The sequence below is a fragment of the Grampus griseus genome (assembly GCF_964374135.1).
Source record: "Grampus griseus genome assembly, chromosome: 11".
NCBI classification, from domain to species: Eukaryota; Metazoa; Chordata; class Mammalia; order Artiodactyla; family Delphinidae; genus Grampus; species Grampus griseus.
Genome location: NC_139005.1, coordinates 4382946 through 4403507, shown reverse-complemented (window position 1 = coordinate 4403507; position 20562 = coordinate 4382946). Strand labels below are relative to the sequence as shown.

Below are 20562 nucleotides of genomic sequence, written 5' to 3'. Positions count from 1 at the left end.
GCCGCTGCACTTTCGTCACTTCTGCGCCGTCTCTGAAATGGACAATAACAGTAGAAATACACCTTCTTACACTTTTTAAATGATTCAACTCAGGTATTATGGAACAAGGGGACACTTAGACCGAGGAATTTTACACGGGGTGCCGGGAAAGAGGAAAAGATGAGGACGAATCTGCCGGAGCTGATCTTCCGGCTGTAAAAACAAGGCGGCAGTCAGCTGACGGTTCCTGCACCGCGGCTGGTTGACAGCGCCGGGTGTGCGGACAGCAGGAGACTCGGAACAAGGGGAGGTGAGCCCGCGACCCGATCGAGGAAGCCCCCTCAGACCGAAACCCTCTAACCGGGGGCTGTTCCCCTCACTCGGCCGTGGCTTCTCGGCCCTTTGTCTGCCCTCCCTTCCCTGACTCATTTAAGCCTCAGAACCTCCACTCGACTGGCTGCATGAGTTCGGTTCAGCTCTCCTCCTCGCATCCCATAATTGTACGGAAACCTTGCTTGATTTCAGCCCTGCTGTTCATAACAGATCGGGGAGAGAGAGCTAAAGTATCAATTTGTTGAAACACAATAAGGCTAAAGGTTGAACCAACTGAAACCAGAGCTAATGGTTTTTGTTTGCCGAAAATTATGACTCGAAACAAGATGAGACCATGAGCCCCTATTTCCGTAATTTTCAGTTCCCTGCAAAATGTTTTTTTACTGTCTTTGCCTGCATCATGTGTGCTCATTTAGCAGCCTTTGATTTTTTTTAATTGATATGTTCTTACAGAGCTTCCTGTTATTGTTTATTATTTTTACCAGCTTCCATTTATTGGTCATCTTAAGTTTGTCGGATGCTTCGTATTTATTATATGATTAAGCCTAATGACAGTCCTACAAGTTAAAAGGTTTCCTGGGGCCTAGCTCAGCTGAGATGTGGCCAAGGAAAGAAGGGCAGTAAGCGTGTGCTAGGCAAAGGAAAAACATTCAGAAAGGTTGGGAGTGGAAAGAGAGGTTTGGTATTGAAAGAAGTTTAGTATGGCTGGAAAATAAAGTTTTTGGATTTGTGTGTTGGAGAGGACGGGGTGCAGGTGCTGAAATAAGAGTTTGGAGGTATAAGCAGGGGCGTGGTAAGCTCCGTTAACGAGTTTGTGTTGTATCCTGAGTCCTACAAGGAATGTCATAGAAGGATTTAAGCAGATGAGCAACGTGGTCAGATATGCACTTGAAAACGATTGCTGTGACTTCAGTGTAGAGAATAGTGTGAGAACTGATTTGATGGGGAAATGTCTGGGGACAGGAGTCCAGTTAGGAGGCTAATAAGTAAATCTTCAGTTGATGTATTCTTTTTGACTAGATTTTCTTCTTTATGAATAGTGTCCACTTTGCCTTGTGGGCTGTCCTGTACTTTCCACTTTCTGTGTATCTTTTTCCTTCATGGAAATCTTTCCAGCACCATCTCCCTTCTCTCCACCCCCAATCAGATCGCATACCCACCACCTCTAAGCTCTTCAAGATGAATTGGTCCCTGATCTGTTTCTTTGACTTTGTATTCATCAGCTGTTTCATGAACTGTATCCACCCACCATGCATCTGTTCCTAAGAATCCTCTCTGTTCTTCTCTCCGTGATCCTTACCTATTCCTGAGAACTCTGCCTAGGAATGCTAAGTATTTTGTGGGCATAATTTTTTTCTTAAATGAAGTTTAGAAGAACCTTTTCCTTAAAAGAAGAAGCATTTTGTTTTCATCATGAAGATGAAAATGCAGGGATAAACGTAGGGAAATAGAACAATCAACTCAGAGTCACACAAATAAAACCTCTGAGTGGGGGAACATCTTAGAAGTGGAACAGCAATAATGAAACATCATGTTTTTTTTAAATGGACTTATAACCCGCTGAGTTTTTTTGTTGTTGTCAGTGCTATAGAAATCCTGCCAAAGAAGATGAAGAAAAACAGAGAAAGATTCTGCAACAGAGGGAGGGAATTTGTGTATGAATTCAAAGTGGGAAGTCAGTGCTTAAAACTGACGGTGCCTCTCAAATTTCCTGTTCAAGAGAATGCCAGTCATTTACATGGCCGTCTGATGCTGCTGCACAATTTACCATGCTTTATAGAAAAAGGTGAGGGTTGATTTCTTTTAAAATATCACTTCGTTATTTTCCTATAGTCTCTGTCATTAGAAGTTTTATATTAGAAAGCATAAACCTAAGAAGCATTGGAAACAACTACAAAATGTGAAGCTTTCAAGAATAAAAAGGTTCCCCAGACCTTTGTTTTCTGGAGTGTTTTTTTTTGTATCCCTTGTCATTGTTTATTAGGCATTTTAGTATAAAAATTAGATTAAAATATGAAAAATCACCGAGTCTGGATTAGAACTCTTAACCTCCTAATGTAGTTGGATGGGTTCATAAGGTGTGTCCGCTGTCACTAGCTATGTGCTGAATGTGTTGCCCTTTAATGATTCGGTCCTCAATTCCTGAGATGTCGTGGGAGAGAAGGGGTACCTGGCTTTCAATAATCTTTGCTCACCTAAATTAATTCCATAAAGTCATTAATGAAGTGTGTATTAAACCATGTTAAAAGGTCTGTGTTCTGTCTACAGATGAGGGAAAATGTTTTAATTGAGAATATGTTGGATCATAGAAGGTCGAAGTTACAAGGGAACGTAGAAACTTTCCAGCACAATCTCTTTGTACAAACAAGGAAACCGGTACCTAGAAAGGTTAAATTATTTGCCCAACGCAATGATTCTCAAGAATTGTTCCCTGATCAGCAGCTACAGTATCACTTGGGAACTCGTTAGAAATGTGGATTATTGGGCGGGCTCCACCCAGTTCCCTTAGAATCAGGAACTCTGGGAGCGCATGCGGCAGTCTATTCCAGTAAGCTCTTCAGGGAACTCTGATGCATCTTAACGACTGAGAACCTCTGGTCCGAAGTTATATAATGACAGAGCCAAGACCAGAACCCAGGTATCCTGGTTTCTATGCCAGTGCTCTTCAATCAGTCTTTTTTTTAAAAAAAAAGCGGCATAAAGCAACAAATATGTATTATCTTGTCCTTACTGTTACTGTCGTTCAGGGATGCAGGTGCAACCTAGCTGGGTGCCTCTGACTCAGGGTTTCTCATGGGGTTGCAGCCATACCATCAGTCAGGGCTACAGTCTCATCTGAAGGCTCTACTGACAGAGGATTGTTTCCAAGATCCCTTGTGAGGTTGTTGTCAAGCCTTGTCATGTGGGCCTCTTCATAGGGTCACCTCAGGACCTGCAGCTGGCCTCCACCAGGGCCAGCAACCTAAGAGAGTGAGGGAGCAAGTGTCCAAGATGAAAGCCATGGTCTTCTTACATCCTCAAAGCAGTCTCTGAATAGTGTCTCTAAAGTTGGAATTGTAGATCATCTGAAATAAATCAGTTTTAATATGCTGATCACTCAATTTCTCTCTCAGATTCAAAGACTGTAACAATATATACCCTTGAAAGTTAAATAGGAAACTCATTTAAATACAGAAACCTTTAGCTGCTCTAAATCTATAGGAGGTCTTTATGTGCTTTTCCCTACCCACTTTCAGATAAAGAATCAGGCTTAAGAAATTAACATTTTTAATTTTTTTAAGATTTTTTTTTGATGTGGACCATTTTTAAAGTCTTATGGAATTTGTTACAATATTGCTTCTGTTTTATGTTTTGGTTTTTTGCCCGTGAGGCATGTGGGATCTAAGCTCCCCGACCAGGGCTTGAACCCACACCCCCTGCATTGGAAGGCGAAGTCTTAACCCACTGGACGGCCAGGGAAGTCCCAACATTTTAAATTAGTATCAGGGTTGTATATCAGAGTTAAGAATTTTGACCATTCAATAACCTGTGATTGTAAAGAAGAATAATTGTGAGATTAGTTAAATGATCCCCTAAGCTGATTTTATTTTAGTTAGACATTCTCTTAAGGGTTAAGGGTATTCTCATTGTCTCATTCTGTTAAGACACTGTTTTAGTTAGACATTCTGTTAGGCTTGATAAAATAAAGTTTGACATTGGAATGCTTAGCCAGGTAAAATGTTCCCTATTTATGTGTACTGACAATGGTATTTGTTGTCCCTGTTACAGACTTAAAAGAAGCTCTGAGCCAGTTTATCGAAGAAGAATCCCTCAAAGATTATGACAGAGATGCTGAAGCAGCCCTGGAAGCTGTGAAGTCAGGTGAAGTAGACTTACATCAGCTGGCAAGTACCTGGGCCAAAGCTTATGCGGAGGTAAAAAAATAGATCCCATTGTAAATTTTGAGGATATTCTGAACTTTGATGAAGATTTCTTTCCTTACAGCTTTATTGAGATGTAGTTGACGTGCGACATCGTGTAAGCTTAAGGCATACAGCATAGTGCTTTGATTTACACACGTCACGAAGTGATTATCACAAGTTTAGTGAACATCCATCCTCTCATATAGATACAAAATTAAAGAAATAGAAAATGAAATACTTTTTTTGTGTGGAGAACGCTTAGGATTTACTCTCAACAACTTTCATATATACCATAAGGCAGTGTTAATTATATTTATTACACTGTACATTACGTGCCTAGTACTTACTATAACTGGAAGTTTGCATCTTTTGATTGCAGTCATCCAATTTCCCCTTCCCCTATCCCCAGCTTCAGTTAACTGCAAATCTGATCTCTTTTCCTGTGATTTTGTTTGTTTGTTTTTAAAGTATAGTGATGGAGGAGGCAGAGAAGTCCAGATGGGCCTGGTCGTGGGGTAGTTTCTCCACAGGCCCTTACTCAGTGCCCGTTCCTCTCGGCTGTCCCAGTCCCCTTTTTAGCGTCACCTCTCCTGAGGGGATATGGCGCGAGTGAGGTCAGATAAGAGCTCCGTTCAGCGCTTCTCGTGTAGGTAGCTTCTGCCTGTTCACAAGGCTCACTCTAGGCTGGGTTTTAAACTGATGCTGAAAATCATGTAGTGAGCAGGCCTGGTTCATGGGGTTCCCAAAGGTCTGGTGTTACGCAGGCCAAGCAGATCCCCGTGATTTGGCCCTGGCTCCTTCCTGCAAAACTTCAGCCCGAGCCTGATGTGAATTTGGAACAAGGCTTAAGTCACATGGGCTGGTTATAATTTCTCGAGCGGTGCCGGGGTCTAGAGATGTAGAGCAGTTATGAGAATGCGGGTTCAGGATTTCAGAGGCATGGGGTAGATGAAATCCGCCTTCTAGATTCAGCTGGTCTTCTGAAACTCTTCTCTCCTGATCTGGCAGCCAATCGAAGTATAAGTGAAAGGAAACAAGGGAAAAGTTTACCCTATTGACCCAGTTCAAAATACCTGTTTCTGTCATTTATCCATTTGTTTTATTTAAGGTAAATTATTACTTAGTCCTGTCATAGATTCTAGTTTTTGACATTTTCCCTTTGAAAAGGGAAGAATTTAGATTATTCTTTTTTATAGATGTCTGTCTGCAAAGATCAATAATAGAAAAAATATTTCCACTTTTGCCTTTAAATTGTATGACCTTTGACAGGGGACTTCCCAGCATGCCAGTTTCCTCCCCTGGAGAGCACTGGGTGTGTCAGATGTGCTGGCACAGCACACGTCTGGGGACAGGCATCTGTCCCCTGGATGGATTTGTGTGTGTGCTTGGGGTGTCTCCATTCTGCCTCTCTGCATGTTTCTCTTTTTCTTGTTTATTGGTGTTTACTCAGCCCCTTTATCATTTTGATAGCTACTGTTTTCATACACTTTAAAACATGCTTACATTTTATAAAGAAAACAATACTTGCAAAGTTCAGAGTAAGAAAATTGCAAATGTACATCTTGATATAAAATCCTGTGCATGAATTGGGTTTTCAAGGTCAGTGTTATTGCATAGGTAACCTCATTCTCTAAATATATAGCCTACAAAACCTTTCGTAGCAATATATTTTTAATAATGGAAAGCCTCTTCTGATTATATAATTAATATATGCAAGTTATTCTGTTATGCAGCACCTTAGAATACAAAGTAAAGGTCTTCAGAAGTCCCACTCTGCCAAAACAGCCCCTTTGAGCGTGCTTGGGTTTCACAGAAATGGGGTCTCAGCTTACTCACCATTTTTTTTTTTTTATTTATTGTGGGCACTTCCTATTTCTTCCTCCACATTAACGCCTTCCCCTTGCCCCTGCCTCCAGGTAACCCACATGAACAACTTAGTTGACATCTTTCTGTATCTTTTTTGTATATTCAGATAATCCTATGTAACCTATATACACATATATGGATGGAGGGTCTTTCTGTCCTTTGATGTACAGAAATGGAATCATAATATATGCACTTCTCTAGTAGTGTGTTCAATAAAAATACTACATCAGGATTTAAGACTGTTCGTGTCTCATCTCGTAGACCACATTAGAGCATGCAAGGCCCGAGGAGCCCAGCTGGGATGAAGATTTCGCAGACGTGTACCATGACCTAATCCATTCTCCTGCCTCTGAAACTCTCCTAAATTTGGAACACAATTACTTTGTTAGTATCTCAGAACTGATTGGCGAAAGAGATGTGGAGCTGAAAAAATTAAGAGAGAGGTATTTCAGAGTTCTTGCATTATCATAATTAAATGTTACGTCATCAAATATTGATGGGCTGCAGGACAGCTTGTTCTCATTTTGTTATAAAATGGAAGAATAGAATAAAAAGAATCTTTAACTTTAGAAATTAATTTTCTTATGCGTTTAAATCTGTCATTTCATCTGGGAAGATGAGGTCCTCATAGGTTTATAGAACTTCTCCAGTGATTTACCTAAACAAGTACGGTGGTCTTATCTATTCTTAGTTCTAATAAGAGGAATAGCTTACCTCTTTTGAAGGTCTGCTTTGTTCCAGGCACTGTGCAAAGTGCTTTGGATGCTGTCTTAGTTCAGGCTGCTGTTGAAAAAAAAAGTACCACAGACTGGGTGGCTTAAACAACAGAAATTGATTTCTTACCGTCTGGAGGCTGGGTAGTCCAAGATCAAGGTGCCAGCAGACTCTGTGTCTGCTGAGGACCCGCTGCCTGGCTTGCAGACCGTGCCTTCTTAATGTCGCTCACGTGGCGTTTCCTCAGTGCGGGCTCCTGGTGTGTTGCTCGTAGACAGACAGCTGTAGCACCTCTTCTTCTAGGCACTAATTCCATCAGGACATCTCCAACCTCTTGAGCTCACCTAAACCTACTTACCTCCCAAAGGCCCCACCTCTGGATACCATCACATTGAGGGTTAGGGTGAATTCTGGGGAGACACAAACATGCAGTCCATAACCGATGCCCTGTCTCACTTGATCTCTTAGCACAATCCTGCTGTTATCATCCCCATTTTACTGAGGCAAAAATGTGATTTTCTTCTAGTTCTTTATTATGTAGACAATAATATTGTGAACATACTTTAAGAATGAAATACAGATTAGATTTTTTTAAATATGTAAGAGTATAATTACCTAACAATAATGAATTACCTTCTGTTGAACCACATTTGTTTGATTTTTCCTACCAGGGCTTCAAATAATACAATCTTCATCTCATTCTGAATCTGTCCTTGGATCTCAGGTTTTCTGGGACTGCACTCATTCTGCCCATCTAGGTGTATTAGAAAATGCCCAGCCTGGCTCTCTGTAGTTCATGTCAGTAGCCATCACTCCTGCTTTCATTCAGCTGGTGAGCTGCTCTAAACTGTGGTCGACTTTGCTGCCTGCTCACTCCACCTCCCAGAAGATTTCATCTCTGGCCATCAATATTCTACAATTGTTTTTTTTCTAAATTGGAAGAAGATTCTCATTCCACAAAACTCTTCAGTTTTGGGGAATCTGAATTAACTTACTAATTATCTGCATTTACTGGTACTTCATGTGCATTTTCTGTCGTGGAGCGGTTTTTCATCAGGGGTTTGTCTTGGTTTACATTATTTTTTGAAATGTCCTTTGGCCAGACTTCTTGACGGGGCTTTGCTTTTTCCCACCTAAACGTATAAACGTTATTTGAATACATTTATTTTAAGAACAGTTTTATAGTTTATTTTTCACAAATCCAAACTGGTAGCTTAAAAAATAAAAATAAGCTATGTTCCCTTTCAGATTGGTAATATTTTTTGCAAAGGTGAACAGTATAACTAATGGTGAGTTGGAGTTCATTGATGGAAGTTCACCCACAGTTTTGGTGCTTAATTCATTTATCTAATTCATGAGCAGAAGTGACACCTTTTCTCAGTTCTCCTTTCATTTTTAATTCCATTTTACATCTTTAAAATAACTTTTCTCAGTATAGCATCAGTAGTTATAATGATCTTCTTTCCTAAGTTTGTTCAAGATAATATACAGGTTGTCAGAATCACCCCACCAGACATACTGAGCCAATAGATAGTTAGTATTTCATCTGAAAAATAATAAAATTTTCTTTGATCTTAATCATAGAAAATATATATTGTATCATTAACTACTTGTACTTCTAAAACATTTAGGGTGAAATAAATGTTCGTGAAATTTTATTTGTTGAATTATTATTTATTGGTCTTCTTTTTCCTCACTGGAAATTTGCTTCTTTTAGCAAATCAGATTCAAGGTATTTCTTTGAAACTTAAAAGTGGCAATGATACTCTTTATCCACTAGAGGGAACATGTGTAATATAAAATATTAATATATTTGTATCAAAGTTTATATTTATTAATGCTTAGTAGTTATTTCTATTTTAAATAACAATCTTACTTGCAAGCACATCCTTCACCTGACCTCTAGTAGTTATTAAAAAATTAATGGGGTCACCTGCCCACTTAAGTTAAGTAGGAATTAAGTGATATTGAATATTTAATACTAGAAGGTACACATAGAAATGTATAGAAGTATAACATATGAATGAGTTTCATTTATCATATACATGTAAGTATCTTAATCAGTTGTTATAAATAAGTATAAGTTCTCTTTTAAGAGCAATTTACTTAAATTGACTAGAATGATAGTAAAATCCTTTTAGTTCATGTCTGTGTTTCGTTGTTTACAAGTTTGTTTGAAATATGTTTCAGAACAAATTTTTTAAATACATTTTTATTAGAAGATAATTTTAATGAACTTACTAAAATATAATACACATACAGAAAAGGTAATAAACAATAGGTATACAGCTCCGTACATTTTCACAAAGTAAGTACACCCATGTGCTCATCTCCCAGATCAAGAAATGATTTCCAGCCCTACAGAAGGCTCCCTCCTGCCCATCCGGCAGTCACCACCCATTTCCCCCGTAAATAACCATTATCTGAACTTCTAACACCACTGATTAGTTTTTCCCGTAGAGAAAACCATTCTTAATTTCTGCATGTTTATTTGGATAAATGAAGAAGACTAAAATGTATCTTCAGAATGTATTTCATATTCCTCTAAAAAGGGAACCCTGTGACTTAATACCATCTTGATTCTTAGAACCTAATTGGCAGCTTCTGTTTATAATATAAAGTACCTTTTGAAGGTTGAAGTCACTTTAACTCATGTTCAAATAAAAAGAAAATGTATTTAAACTGGAATTGCAGAGTATCTTCTTTGTGTAAATCTGCAGCCTCTTAAATATTAGCCATGGAAGTTGAAAGATCACCTAGAATTTGAATGCTTTCATTTGTGCACTAAATTTAGATTCCAATTTAGCTGCACAAATGACGTTGTTGATATTATATGACATTATCATTATTATTTCCACATCTCCATTGGCAAGGCTTCAAAGTGCCTTCCAGGTAGTATAGTTGCCCTAACTGGACATAGTCCTAGAAAACAAAAATTTTCTTTTGACTTTGTAGAGGTTGTTCGATAAATCCGCAGTGGTTGTATTAAAAATTTGATGAATATATCTTATATATTATAAGATATATATCTTATATATATATCTTATATATATCTTATAAGATATATATCTTATCTGCTTTATTTATGGTTCAGACAAGGCATTGAAATGGAAAAAGTGATGCAGGAACTGGGAAAATCACTGACAGATCAAGATGTAAATTCACTGGCTGCTCAGCATTTTGAATCCCAGCAGGTGAGTGAAGTGTAATGACTTTTGGATTGCATTTTCCACTTATTTATTTTTGTAAAAGAAGTAGTTAGTCAGTGTACTGTCTCTTTTTAGGACTTGGAAAATAAATGGTCCAATGAATTAAAACAGTCGACTGCCATTCAAAAGCAAGAGTATCAGGAATGGGTGATGAAACTTCATCAAGACCTAAAAAACCCCAAAAACAGCTCTCTCAGGTATTAATCGGGTGTTGTTTTTATTAGATGAAGGTCATTGTCAGTAGTAGTTTGTATTTATTGTAAAACTGGACCTTTTTAGTTGTAGGTATTTTTAAGTTGCCGGTGAAAATTCAAGATAATTTATACTTCCTGTAACACCTTTCATTTTATAGACTTTATGTGGGTGATTTGCGGGGTGGGGCGGGTAACTGGCTGTTTTACAGTAGTGATTTCCCTGCTAGAACTTAGCCGTAAATCTTGTGGGTGTGTATACCTAAATACCGCCATCACTGTCTCTTGTTTCCTTAAGTTGGTTTCCTTTCAGTGCAATACACACTGGTCGACTGCACCTTAAATGCCAAGCACTCTTTAAGCAGAAGAGCAAAAAAAAGATAACTGCCCATGTGGAGCTTATATTCTAGAGACACTGACCTGTGAATAAAACAGTACTGTACAGAATGATGTGTGCAGTAACAGAAGCATGTACAAGGTACCAAAACAGTCTAGAGGACTTTCCATAAGTCACAATTTGTGTGGTGCCTTATGGCCTAAATACATTGTGTTTCATGTGTTGCCCTAGAGCTTGCCAGTGCCTGTTCTTTCCTGGCTGTGTACTCACCTTTGAGAATTTCTTCTTTCAAATCCTAAAGTATATCCGATTGGGAATATATTTAGTACAGTATAATAATCCTATTTCCAGCATCTGCTAGTGTATGCTATAAACATTTAGATATTGCCCTTTATTTGTCTAATGTCATTCTCCCCCACCTGTCTTGCGTTGAAGACAAAAACCATGTCTGTTCTTCTGCTGTTGTATACCCAGGTCTTTATCAAGTGTCTAGCTCTTGACACAGGCATATAAATAAATATTGATGGGATGGGTGTAAACCAGGCAGATGGATGGATTATCATTAAACTATTTACCTGACACAGTCTGTATCATCTCTTATTATAATCTGTCATTTGTGTTGTTGTTTTCCCCAAGCCAACACCTTAGAAATATTTAAACAATGTTTTATAATTAGAAATGGGATAACCTCCTGGACACTAACATATATATACCCCTCATTTCAAATGAAAATAGTGCTGAACACAATACAAAGGGACAGGTGAGGCGACAGACAGGCTGGGAACACCCGTGTACTATGAGGTCCAATGGTGTTTCTCAAATTGCTGGTTGCAGTCTGCCAGGGACCATGCTGGATCCTTTACTTTCCAATTGGACTTTTTAAAATGACAATAAAATGGAATGGAATTGAATGGAACAGAACTGAGTAGAATAGACTAGGGAAAAAAATACCAGCACGTTACTCATGTGTGCGTTGAGCCACAATGTGAAATATGTACTCTATACTGTGGTCAGAAAAGTAGGAAGTCATCAACCTATGGACTCTAAGAAAGCCCCTTGCTACAAAATTATCTCCTGCTTTGCTACTCTAGTTTCAGAAGTTCATTCTATAGGATCAATTCCTTTGTGTAAATACTGGCCTCTAGCTGCTGCTGCTTTAAAAACCAACTATTCCTGGGAAAGAGTATCTTCACTGTGACTGGGTTAGCTTGCTTTCCTTTTTGATAGGGATTTCCTTGGGGAGCAGAAACCTGTTTTCAACATAACTACGTATAGAACTCCTGTATGAGATTGATCCATTTAAAAAGTTTATTTATTTGTTTATTTATTTTTTAACATCTTTATTGGAGTATAATTGCTTTACAATGGTGTGTTAGTTGCTGCTCTATAACAAAGTGAATCAGCTATACGTATACATATCTCCCTGTATCTCCTCCCTCTTGCGTCTCCCTCCCACCCTCCCTACCCCACCCCTCTAGGTGATCACAAAGCACTGAGCTGATCTCCCTGTGCTCTGCAGCTGCTTCCCACTGGCTATCTGTTTTACATTTGGTAGTGTATATATGTCCATTTTTGCCCTTTTGTTTAAAGTCAGGTCTATTGAAGGATAAATTACATAAAGTAAAAGTCACTTGTTTTAGGTTTACATTTTGATGAGTTTTGACAAACTTAATGAGTCATGAAACCATCACTGCAATCAGGACATAGCATTTCCTTTTTATACCTTTGTATTAACCCCCCTTCTCCTTGCCCAGCTTGTGGCAACCTGCTCTGATTTCTGTCCCTGTAATTTTGATTTTTACAGAATGTCATATAAATGGAATCAAACTGTATGTAGCAGTTTGTGTCTTGCTTCCTTCACTTGACATAACGCTTTTGAGACTCATTCATGTTGTTGCATTTATGAGTGGTTCTTCCCTTTTTATTGCTCTGTTATTCTTTGTTTATCCATTCACTCAGTGGTGGACATTCAAAGTATTTCGGCAATTATAAATAAAGCGGCTATAAACACATACTGGTCTTTCTATAGACATATGTTTATAATTTTCTTATGTAAATACCTAGGAGTGGGCTTGCTGGAAAACATGGGAAGTAAAATCCATGGTGTGCTTAATTTTATAAGAAGCTGGTTCTCCAAAGTGGCTGTACCATCTTGCACTCCCAGCACCAGTGTGGGAGGGTCCCAGGGGCTCCTCACCCTCGTCAGCACCTGCTGTTGATATCTAGCAATTCTAGTAGGTTTTGTAGTGGCGTCTCATTGTGGTTTTACTTTGCATTTCCCGGACGGATACTAACATTGAACATTTTTTCACGTGCTGATCTTCTATCCATACCTCTTCTTTTTTTTTTCCATTATTATTATTGAGTTGTGAAAGTTCTCTATATATTCTGGATACAGGTCTATCATCAGATATGTGTTTTACAAATATTTTCTCTCACCCTGTGGCTTGTTGTTTCATTTTCTTAATGGTTTCTTTTGAAGAGCAAAGTTTTTCATTTTAATTAAGTACAATTTATCAATTTTTAAATGGTTTGTTTCTTATCTCAGTTATCATTGCCTAATTCAAGATCACAAAGATTTTCTCCTATGTGTTCTTCTAGAAATTTTATAGTTCAGACTTATACATGTAACTCATTATGTATTATTTCATATATATTATATGTAAATTTAAATATATCCACTATAAAATAGTAAATAAATACATCCACTATATATATGTTGGTCTGTAACTTTGTTTTTCTTATAATATCTTCATGTGGTTTTGACATCAGGGTAATGGTGACATCATAAAATGATTGGTGGTCTGCTGATGAGCCTGTCAAAGGAATTGACGTCTGTGATCATCGATCTGATAACATGTTTTATTTCTGGTACTTCTCTCTTTGCTGAAATTCCTTATCTGTCCTTGTGTGTTGTTTTACACGAAATCTTTTAGCATATTAGTCATAGTTATTTGAACGTCCCTTTCTTTTAGCCCCAGTATCTGGGTCATCTCTAAGTCTGTTTCTGTTGATTGCTTTCTCTCTTGACAGTGGGTTATTTATTTATTTATTTATTTATTTTTGCTTGCTTTTTTGGGTCTTTCCCCCTCTCTGTTTCTCTCTCTCTTTTTTAAACTGAATGCTGGCTGTTGTGTGTATTAGAAAAGAAGAGACTGAGGTCAATAGTACTTACGCCCAGAAATGAGCAGGCCGTTAACGTGAAGGTTATGGAAATTTAGTCAGCAGTCGGGCTGTGTTTGGTTTCTGCTCTTCAGTCCACCATAGGCTTCATTTTCTACAGCAGTGCACTGCTGCCACTTTGTGTTGAGAGTGGGGCTTTGGCTTCTAGACTGTTCTCCTCTGTCATCCTGCTCCACCCTCAGCTTTCAGTAGCCTTTGCAGGCCTGTGCCACAGCAGGAGGTCCCCATGTGAGCTGTTGCTCTGCCCACCCGCCAGCAGTAGACTAACGTTGTTGTTACTTGATGCCAGGCTCCTGGTCGGCGGTGGGAGGCGGGCCTCTGTGGTCTTTGTCCAGCTTCAGTCTTAGTCTAAGTCCAGCAGATCTGGGCCTTGGGCTTGGGGCACTCTTAGCACATCTGCCTGTGCCACCGAGTGGGCTGTCTCTTCTCTTGCCCTGCCCCCAAGGTTTTCTTGGAAGCGCCTGGTGGAGGCCAACAGGAAAGTGTTTGCAAGAGCATATGCAAAGTCCCCCGGTGCCTGGAGCTCATAGCTGTTCTAAATGGACATGCTAGCCCATACTTGACCTTCAAGAATTTGTTAAAATTTTAGCTGATTTTTTCTTACCCTCTTACATACATTACAGCAACCTATTTCTACTGTGCCCTGCCCAAACTGAAAACTATCTGTGTGTCCTGTCTCTCCTTCTAAAGCGTGTCACACTTTAGAATTTAGTTTCTTGGTTGCCTTGTTACCTCAAATCTCTGATGAGCTCCAGAAAAGTTATGATCTTATAGGTTATCTGGGCTTTTCTTGCTATTAGCATGGGAACATCATTGTCTTGTGGCTTTCTGTGTCCTAAGATGAGGATATTTTATTAATATAAATTTATATGAATTTACTTTGGGGTTTAAATTTGCCATATTTACTAATGAAGTCAATCAGTGATGCTAATGAGACTGTTTGGATTTACCCCAAAAATGTAGTCAGGGGAGTGGATGACTGTTCCAGACTTATACCATCTTCAGCTCACCATGAAATTTGAATTGAACAGTTGTACAGTTCTGGTGCCTCCATGGAAACCTTTTCCGGAAGTGCAAGAGCAGAGTAGAGCAAAGAGAGAAGTCCTTTAATGGGAGACTGTTGGTGGTGAAAAAACAGGAAATGGTAAAACAACAAAAAAAGAGAGGATATGAATACATCAAAACGAACTACATCTTTTTTTATTATTTGACATTTGACATTTTAATTTTTAATTTTCCTTTCTATCACTTCACTTATTTTCTAGTTTTGCCAGCCCTCAGGCTGATATAGGATATATTAAAATGTCATTTTAAACATGTTAATGTTAGTCACTTCATTTAATCATTCTCTTAGGCTACTAAGAAATATTAAATGATGACATACAATCGATATTGTAATGACTAAAAAAATATGCATAACTTACTGAAAGAAATAACCAAAGAAATGAAAGAATAAGTAGGAGTTTTGCAACCTGTGTTAATGATCTTACTCGTCCCCATGGATAAAGGATAAATTTAGGAATAAATTAAGTGCTACTTTCTGCTGTTTCATCTCATTTAACTGTAAAGCTTTCTTTCCTTTAGGAAAGGTTTTTGACAAACATACAAAAAAGAAAAAAAAAGCGTATCAATAATTTTTTCAATTTCAGTGAGGAAATTAAAGTTCAACCAAGTCAGCTCAGAGAATCCGCTGAAGCAAATGGAAGGATTTATGAGGAACAGAGGAAGTTAGAAGAAAGTTTTACCATTCACTTAGGTCAGTGTATTAATTTTTTGCAGTCGCAATTCATTGTAACCTGTGAAACTATTTTTAATGCTGTAAGAGAAAACTCCCTAGCATGTGAGTAGAATATACCCAGGTTCTTTTTATTAAAAATTGTGTTCTGCTCCAAGAAAGCCTATAGTTTATTGGCTGCAAGTTTTCTATTTTAGCTCATGTATTATTTCTCTGCAAATAGAAAGATGCAATGTTAATAGTTATTCAAATAGAAAATTGCAAAAGGCCCATTTTAATTATTCGTAGCACAGATGTATCTGGATTCTTGCCACAGAGATTTGCCTCCTGCCCTGCTGGCTTTCTGCAGCTGTCTAAGTATCTTTCTGGGCTTGTTGCCTACCCCCAGGAGCCCAGCTGAAGACCATGCATAACCTGAGGTTGCTGAGAGCAGATATGCTGGATTTCTGTAAGCACAAGAGGAGCCACCGAAGCGGCGTGAAGCTGCACCGACTCCAGACGGCGCTGTCGCTTTACTCCACGTCCCTCTGTGGCCTGGTGTTGCTAGTGGATAACCGCATCAATTCATATAGTGGTATTAAAAGAGGTAAGTTAGCATTATGCATATTTATGCCATTAAAGTTCTCCATTTAATGCCATTCTAAAAAGAAAGGAATTAGTGAAAAACTTAAAAAAAGGCTTGAGCCACCCCAGTATTCACGTAGACCAAACAGCACACATACCCAGGCACTGCCGTCTGAGGTCTGTGTCATACTTCAGCAGGCCTGGGGTGCTTCAGGGTATCCATGTTTCTTAACATTCTATCACACTGCAGATAATACTCTTACAGGATCCTTGTTTCAAGGTATAACAGAAAGAATAATCAAGATATAAATGTATTTTTCAAAAAGGAGCAGATCCTGACTCAGTGAATTTTAGTTCATCCATTTGTCCTTTTTTTCTTTCTTTTTTAAAATAACCTATTTCTTAAATATGCTAGGTAAAATTCTACTTTCCCTCTTAGTACAATTTTTTATGATTATTTTAAAAATTTTAATATATAAAGTATATTCAGATGTATAACTTTTTAAAAGAAGCTTGAATAGAGTTTATTTTCTATGATAAATAAAAGAACCTTATATTTCTTAGCACTTTTGGGGACTGGATTATGATCAAAGTATATATTATTTAAAGAAGGTTTGGACTTACATTAAAATTTCCTTGCCTATTAATTGTTTACTCTTCTGGGCAATTGAGAGATTAAGTTTCTGATCAAAACCAAATTGTTGTCCCCTAACTTAAGGACAAGTATGAGAAGTCGTCCTCGTGAATGCTGTATTCTCTTGCTGCTAGACCTCATTGTCTGGAAGTAAATACTAAATACTTGATACTTCACCTTTAGAAGTTCGTAACTGTGTTGGGTCCCTTAGATTTCGCCACAGTTTGCCAAGAATGCACTGACTTCCATTTTCCCCGAATTGAGGAGCAGCTGGAGGTTGTCCAGCAGGTGGTACTTTACGCCAGAACCCAGCGCAGGAGCAAGCTGAAAGAATCTCACGGTCAGTGAAACTCAGACTTTTTTAAATTTCACTTTCAGGATGTTCTGTCGCTAGGCACTCTTCTAGCATATGGTCCATCTGAAGCAGAGAAAGTTGTATCGGTGGGAAGATGCAAGAAAGAAATTAAGAACAAAATTCAGGGTCTTTAGAAGCTTGAATTCTGTTCTTAATTTCCTTGTTTGTGTGATTTTGTTCAAGATCCTTAGAAAAACTGTTTTTAAAATTCAATTCACTAGTTATACTTGAAGTAGGCACTCAGTGGAAAGTTGGTGAGCTTTTGATCCAAGTTCTGTATCTCTAAAATGGATATAATTAGTACTATAAAGGACATTGAAATCATAGAGTAAATAGCCCCAAATATACACTTTTTATATGTTCCATCTTTGATCCACTTAGGTAGCACGAAGTCAGTTACAAGAACTGGTTTTGGTTGTTCTTTTAAAAAATTACTACATTTAGAATTATGTCCTGCTTTTTCTATATTTATCCACAATCTGAACATCCTTCTAGGAAATTTACTGGAAGATGATTTTAAAGCTATGGAAGAAGTTCATGGCATTTTTCTTTGGAAGATTTCTATTTATTTATGCATAAGGAGACCTTAGGGAAGACATAAAAGAAAACACTCTGACTCAAATTATGGAGTAGTTCTGCTATCTTTAATTGAAAAATGAAAGTTTAAAGAGCAGTCTTTTTAAACATTAAATTGGCGCCATAAGTCTGTGTAGTTGGGAGCTGAACATAAGGGTGCACTCATTTGAAAATATAGGGGGGCCTCCCTGGTGGCGCAGTGGTTGGGAGTCCGCCTGCCGATGCAGGGGACATGGGTTCGAGCCCTGGTCTGGGAGGATCCCACATGCCGGGGAGCGGCTGGGCCCGTGAGCCATGGCTGCTGAGCCTGCGCGTCCGGAGCCTGTGCTCCGCAACGGGAGAGGCCACAACAGTGAGAGGTCCGCGCACTGCGGTGAAGAATGGCCCCCGCTCACCGCAACTAGAGAAAGCCCTCGCACAGAAACGAAGACCCAACACAGCCAAAAATAAATAAATAAATAAATGTTTAAAAAATATATATATATATATATATATATACACATAGGGTGTGTTTTTCTTATTTTTCTGACATTTCATGTTATGTCACAGGCATAAAATTATAATACATGCTCCCATCTGGCTTGAGTGCATACTCAGTGTTTTATTATTTCTTATGGAAACTTGATGTCTTGCGCAGGAAATGAAATACGGCAGGGTTTTAAACGGTTGCTGGTCAGACCTTTAAATCTACCTCTGGTACTTTGGATGTCTGTCTTGTTTGTTTGTTTTGCAACTGCAGTGTTTCAAAGAAACCCTTATATACTTTGGGTTCACATGTTTTGTATTTTTTAGTAAACAGAGAGAGAGACTGCTGTATCTTTGCTTGGTGTCTTTGTTCCCTATCCCATGAGGAATTCCTCCCATTCTCTTGATGCTAGAATTCTAGAATGCAGCTCTCTAGGCTCAACTAGAGAGCTGTGATTAGCAGTCACGGTAGTTTTCGTGTTCATTCAGTAGATGTAAAAAAAAAAGCGTTTTATTTATATTTTAATCATTTCTAAAATAGGTAAAACAATCTGAAGGTTCACAATTCAAACTGTACAGAAGAGCATACAGTGAAAAGTCTTTGTATCTCTGTCCACCAGCCATCCAGTTTCCTGCTCCAGAGGCAGCCAGTGCTGTGTCACATGTACCTTCTGGACGTGTTTATGTGTGTGTGTGTGAACAGGTGTACGTATGTATTTTGCCTTTTCACACAAATGGCAACTTTCCCTGCACACTTCTCTGTCCTCTGCTTTTTTTCACTGAATAGTTTATCTTGGACATCATTTCATATCTGGACAGAAAGAGCATCCTTAGAGCTTTTCACTGCTGGATAGTGTTCCACTGCAGGATATCCCATTAGTGATCAGTTCCCTATTGATAGACATTTTATCTGTTCCCAAGTTTTGCTCTTATAAGTGATAGTGCATGAATAACCTTACACGTATATTGTCATGCGTGACTGAGCGTATCTATGGAATAGATTTGTAAAGAGAAATTCCTGAGCTAAAGGGCACATACGTTTGTAATTTTGATAGTGTCAGCAACTGCTCTCCATAGCGGCCCCACCAGTTTGTATTTCCACTCCGGGTAACATGGCTTTGTAGTGGCGACGTCTGTCACATACAACAGAGCCAGGCTGAGTCTTAGGAAATCAGTGTGGAAGTGTATCCCAGCGAAGGGCCTTTCAGAAAATTACAGTCTCTCCTCTTACTCTTCTGCCATCTCCTTCCTCCATCTCATTCAAACTAGCAAGGATGTGATCAGACACATTCAACTATTATTCTTAGTAGTAACTAAAAGCATGAAGATTGAGATCATGACAGGTGTGGGAGAAGGCGGAGGACGCAAAGTTTATGAGAGGAAGTTTTTAAACCACATACGGTTAAGGCAACGTGTGTACATCATGGTAGTATTTTGTTCTTGTTCAAGCAACTATTTTGTGGTTTAAGTGAGTCAGTGAAACAAGTAGGTTTATAAAAGACTACTTTCTTGGAGGAACCCGCGTGTTGTTATAGAAGAGTTTTGCGAAAATACTTTCTCCATCTTTTCCTTTTCTGAGCATGCCCACGTGTTCTACACGTTTACATCCTGATACGCAAGTACTGTCTATTCTAAGACATTCTGTTGTTTTTCTCACTGTGCCTATTATATCAGCATCTTTATATTTCTGTGGTTCATGATAGCCAAAAGCAATTTCATTTTTTGTACATGTTTTATATACATTAAAAAACTTAGCCATCTTCTTAGTATTATAAGGTATTACCATTGAAACACGGAAAGGGAGATGGACTAGAAACTGTTCTTTCTTGTTTACTTAGTAGGGATTCTGTCTGTTCATATTCCACATGAACAAAATGAGAGTCTTCATTTATTGTTTTTGTTTTCTGCGCTGTGAGCAGACATTGATTCAAAGCCTATCGATTACATGGGTCTGTATGAGAATCAGACTGTTGCATTACATGTGGATTCTGGCAACACAGAGCCTTCTCTCTATGCCTCTCTCCCCCTCTGTCTGTTTATAAAATATATGCATTTACAAGGTATGATGTTGTAAATCAGTTACTCGAAGTAGTCAGTGGGTAAAAATATTAGGTTACTTTTATTCAGAACTCGTTTGAAACCGTAAGGCTCCCTTGGTATTTTCAGTTTACTCATTTGAAGTTCTGACTGTTCTCAAGTGATTTTCTGATGTTGAAGGCCATTTCAATATAGTTTTATATTTAATTTGAATAAATATACAGCCTCTTAAAGATAGCTACTTTGAATGCTAATATTCATCCTGCAGTTTTCAGTTCTCATAGAATTCTTATAAAATTCAGATGTATCTTCTATTAAAAATATATGTACATGTATAAAATAATTTGTGTTCAACCATAATAATGAATGATCAAATGTGATAAATCTTATTTTACCAACATTTATCCCTCAAAGTAATATCATGCCTTCTAAAAAGGAAGAAGAAGTATTGAATATCTGAAAAAAAAATTCCATTTGAAACA

The 20562-nt window shown here is 38.3% G+C and overlaps 1 protein-coding gene across 2 annotated transcripts in view; it reads left to right on the top strand.

The window, feature by feature from the left end:
- Positions 1-214: 214 nt before the first annotated feature.
- Positions 215-20562, top strand: part of FERRY3 (FERRY endosomal RAB5 effector complex subunit 3) — a 38766-nt gene continuing 18418 nt past the window's right edge. For both annotated transcript variants that reach the window (XM_082665525.1, XM_082665524.1), the window contains exons 1-9: positions 215-289; positions 1896-2098; positions 4081-4226; positions 6342-6523; positions 9889-9988; positions 10079-10200; positions 15364-15470; positions 15838-16035; positions 16859-16987. In XM_082665525.1, the coding sequence (XP_082521651.1) occupies positions 1921-2098; positions 4081-4226; positions 6342-6523; positions 9889-9988; positions 10079-10200; positions 15364-15470; positions 15838-16035; positions 16859-16987 (1162 nt within the window). In that variant the 5' untranslated portion in view covers positions 215-289; positions 1896-1920. The remainder of the gene's footprint in view (positions 290-1895; positions 2099-4080; positions 4227-6341; positions 6524-9888; positions 9989-10078; positions 10201-15363; positions 15471-15837; positions 16036-16858; positions 16988-20562) is intronic.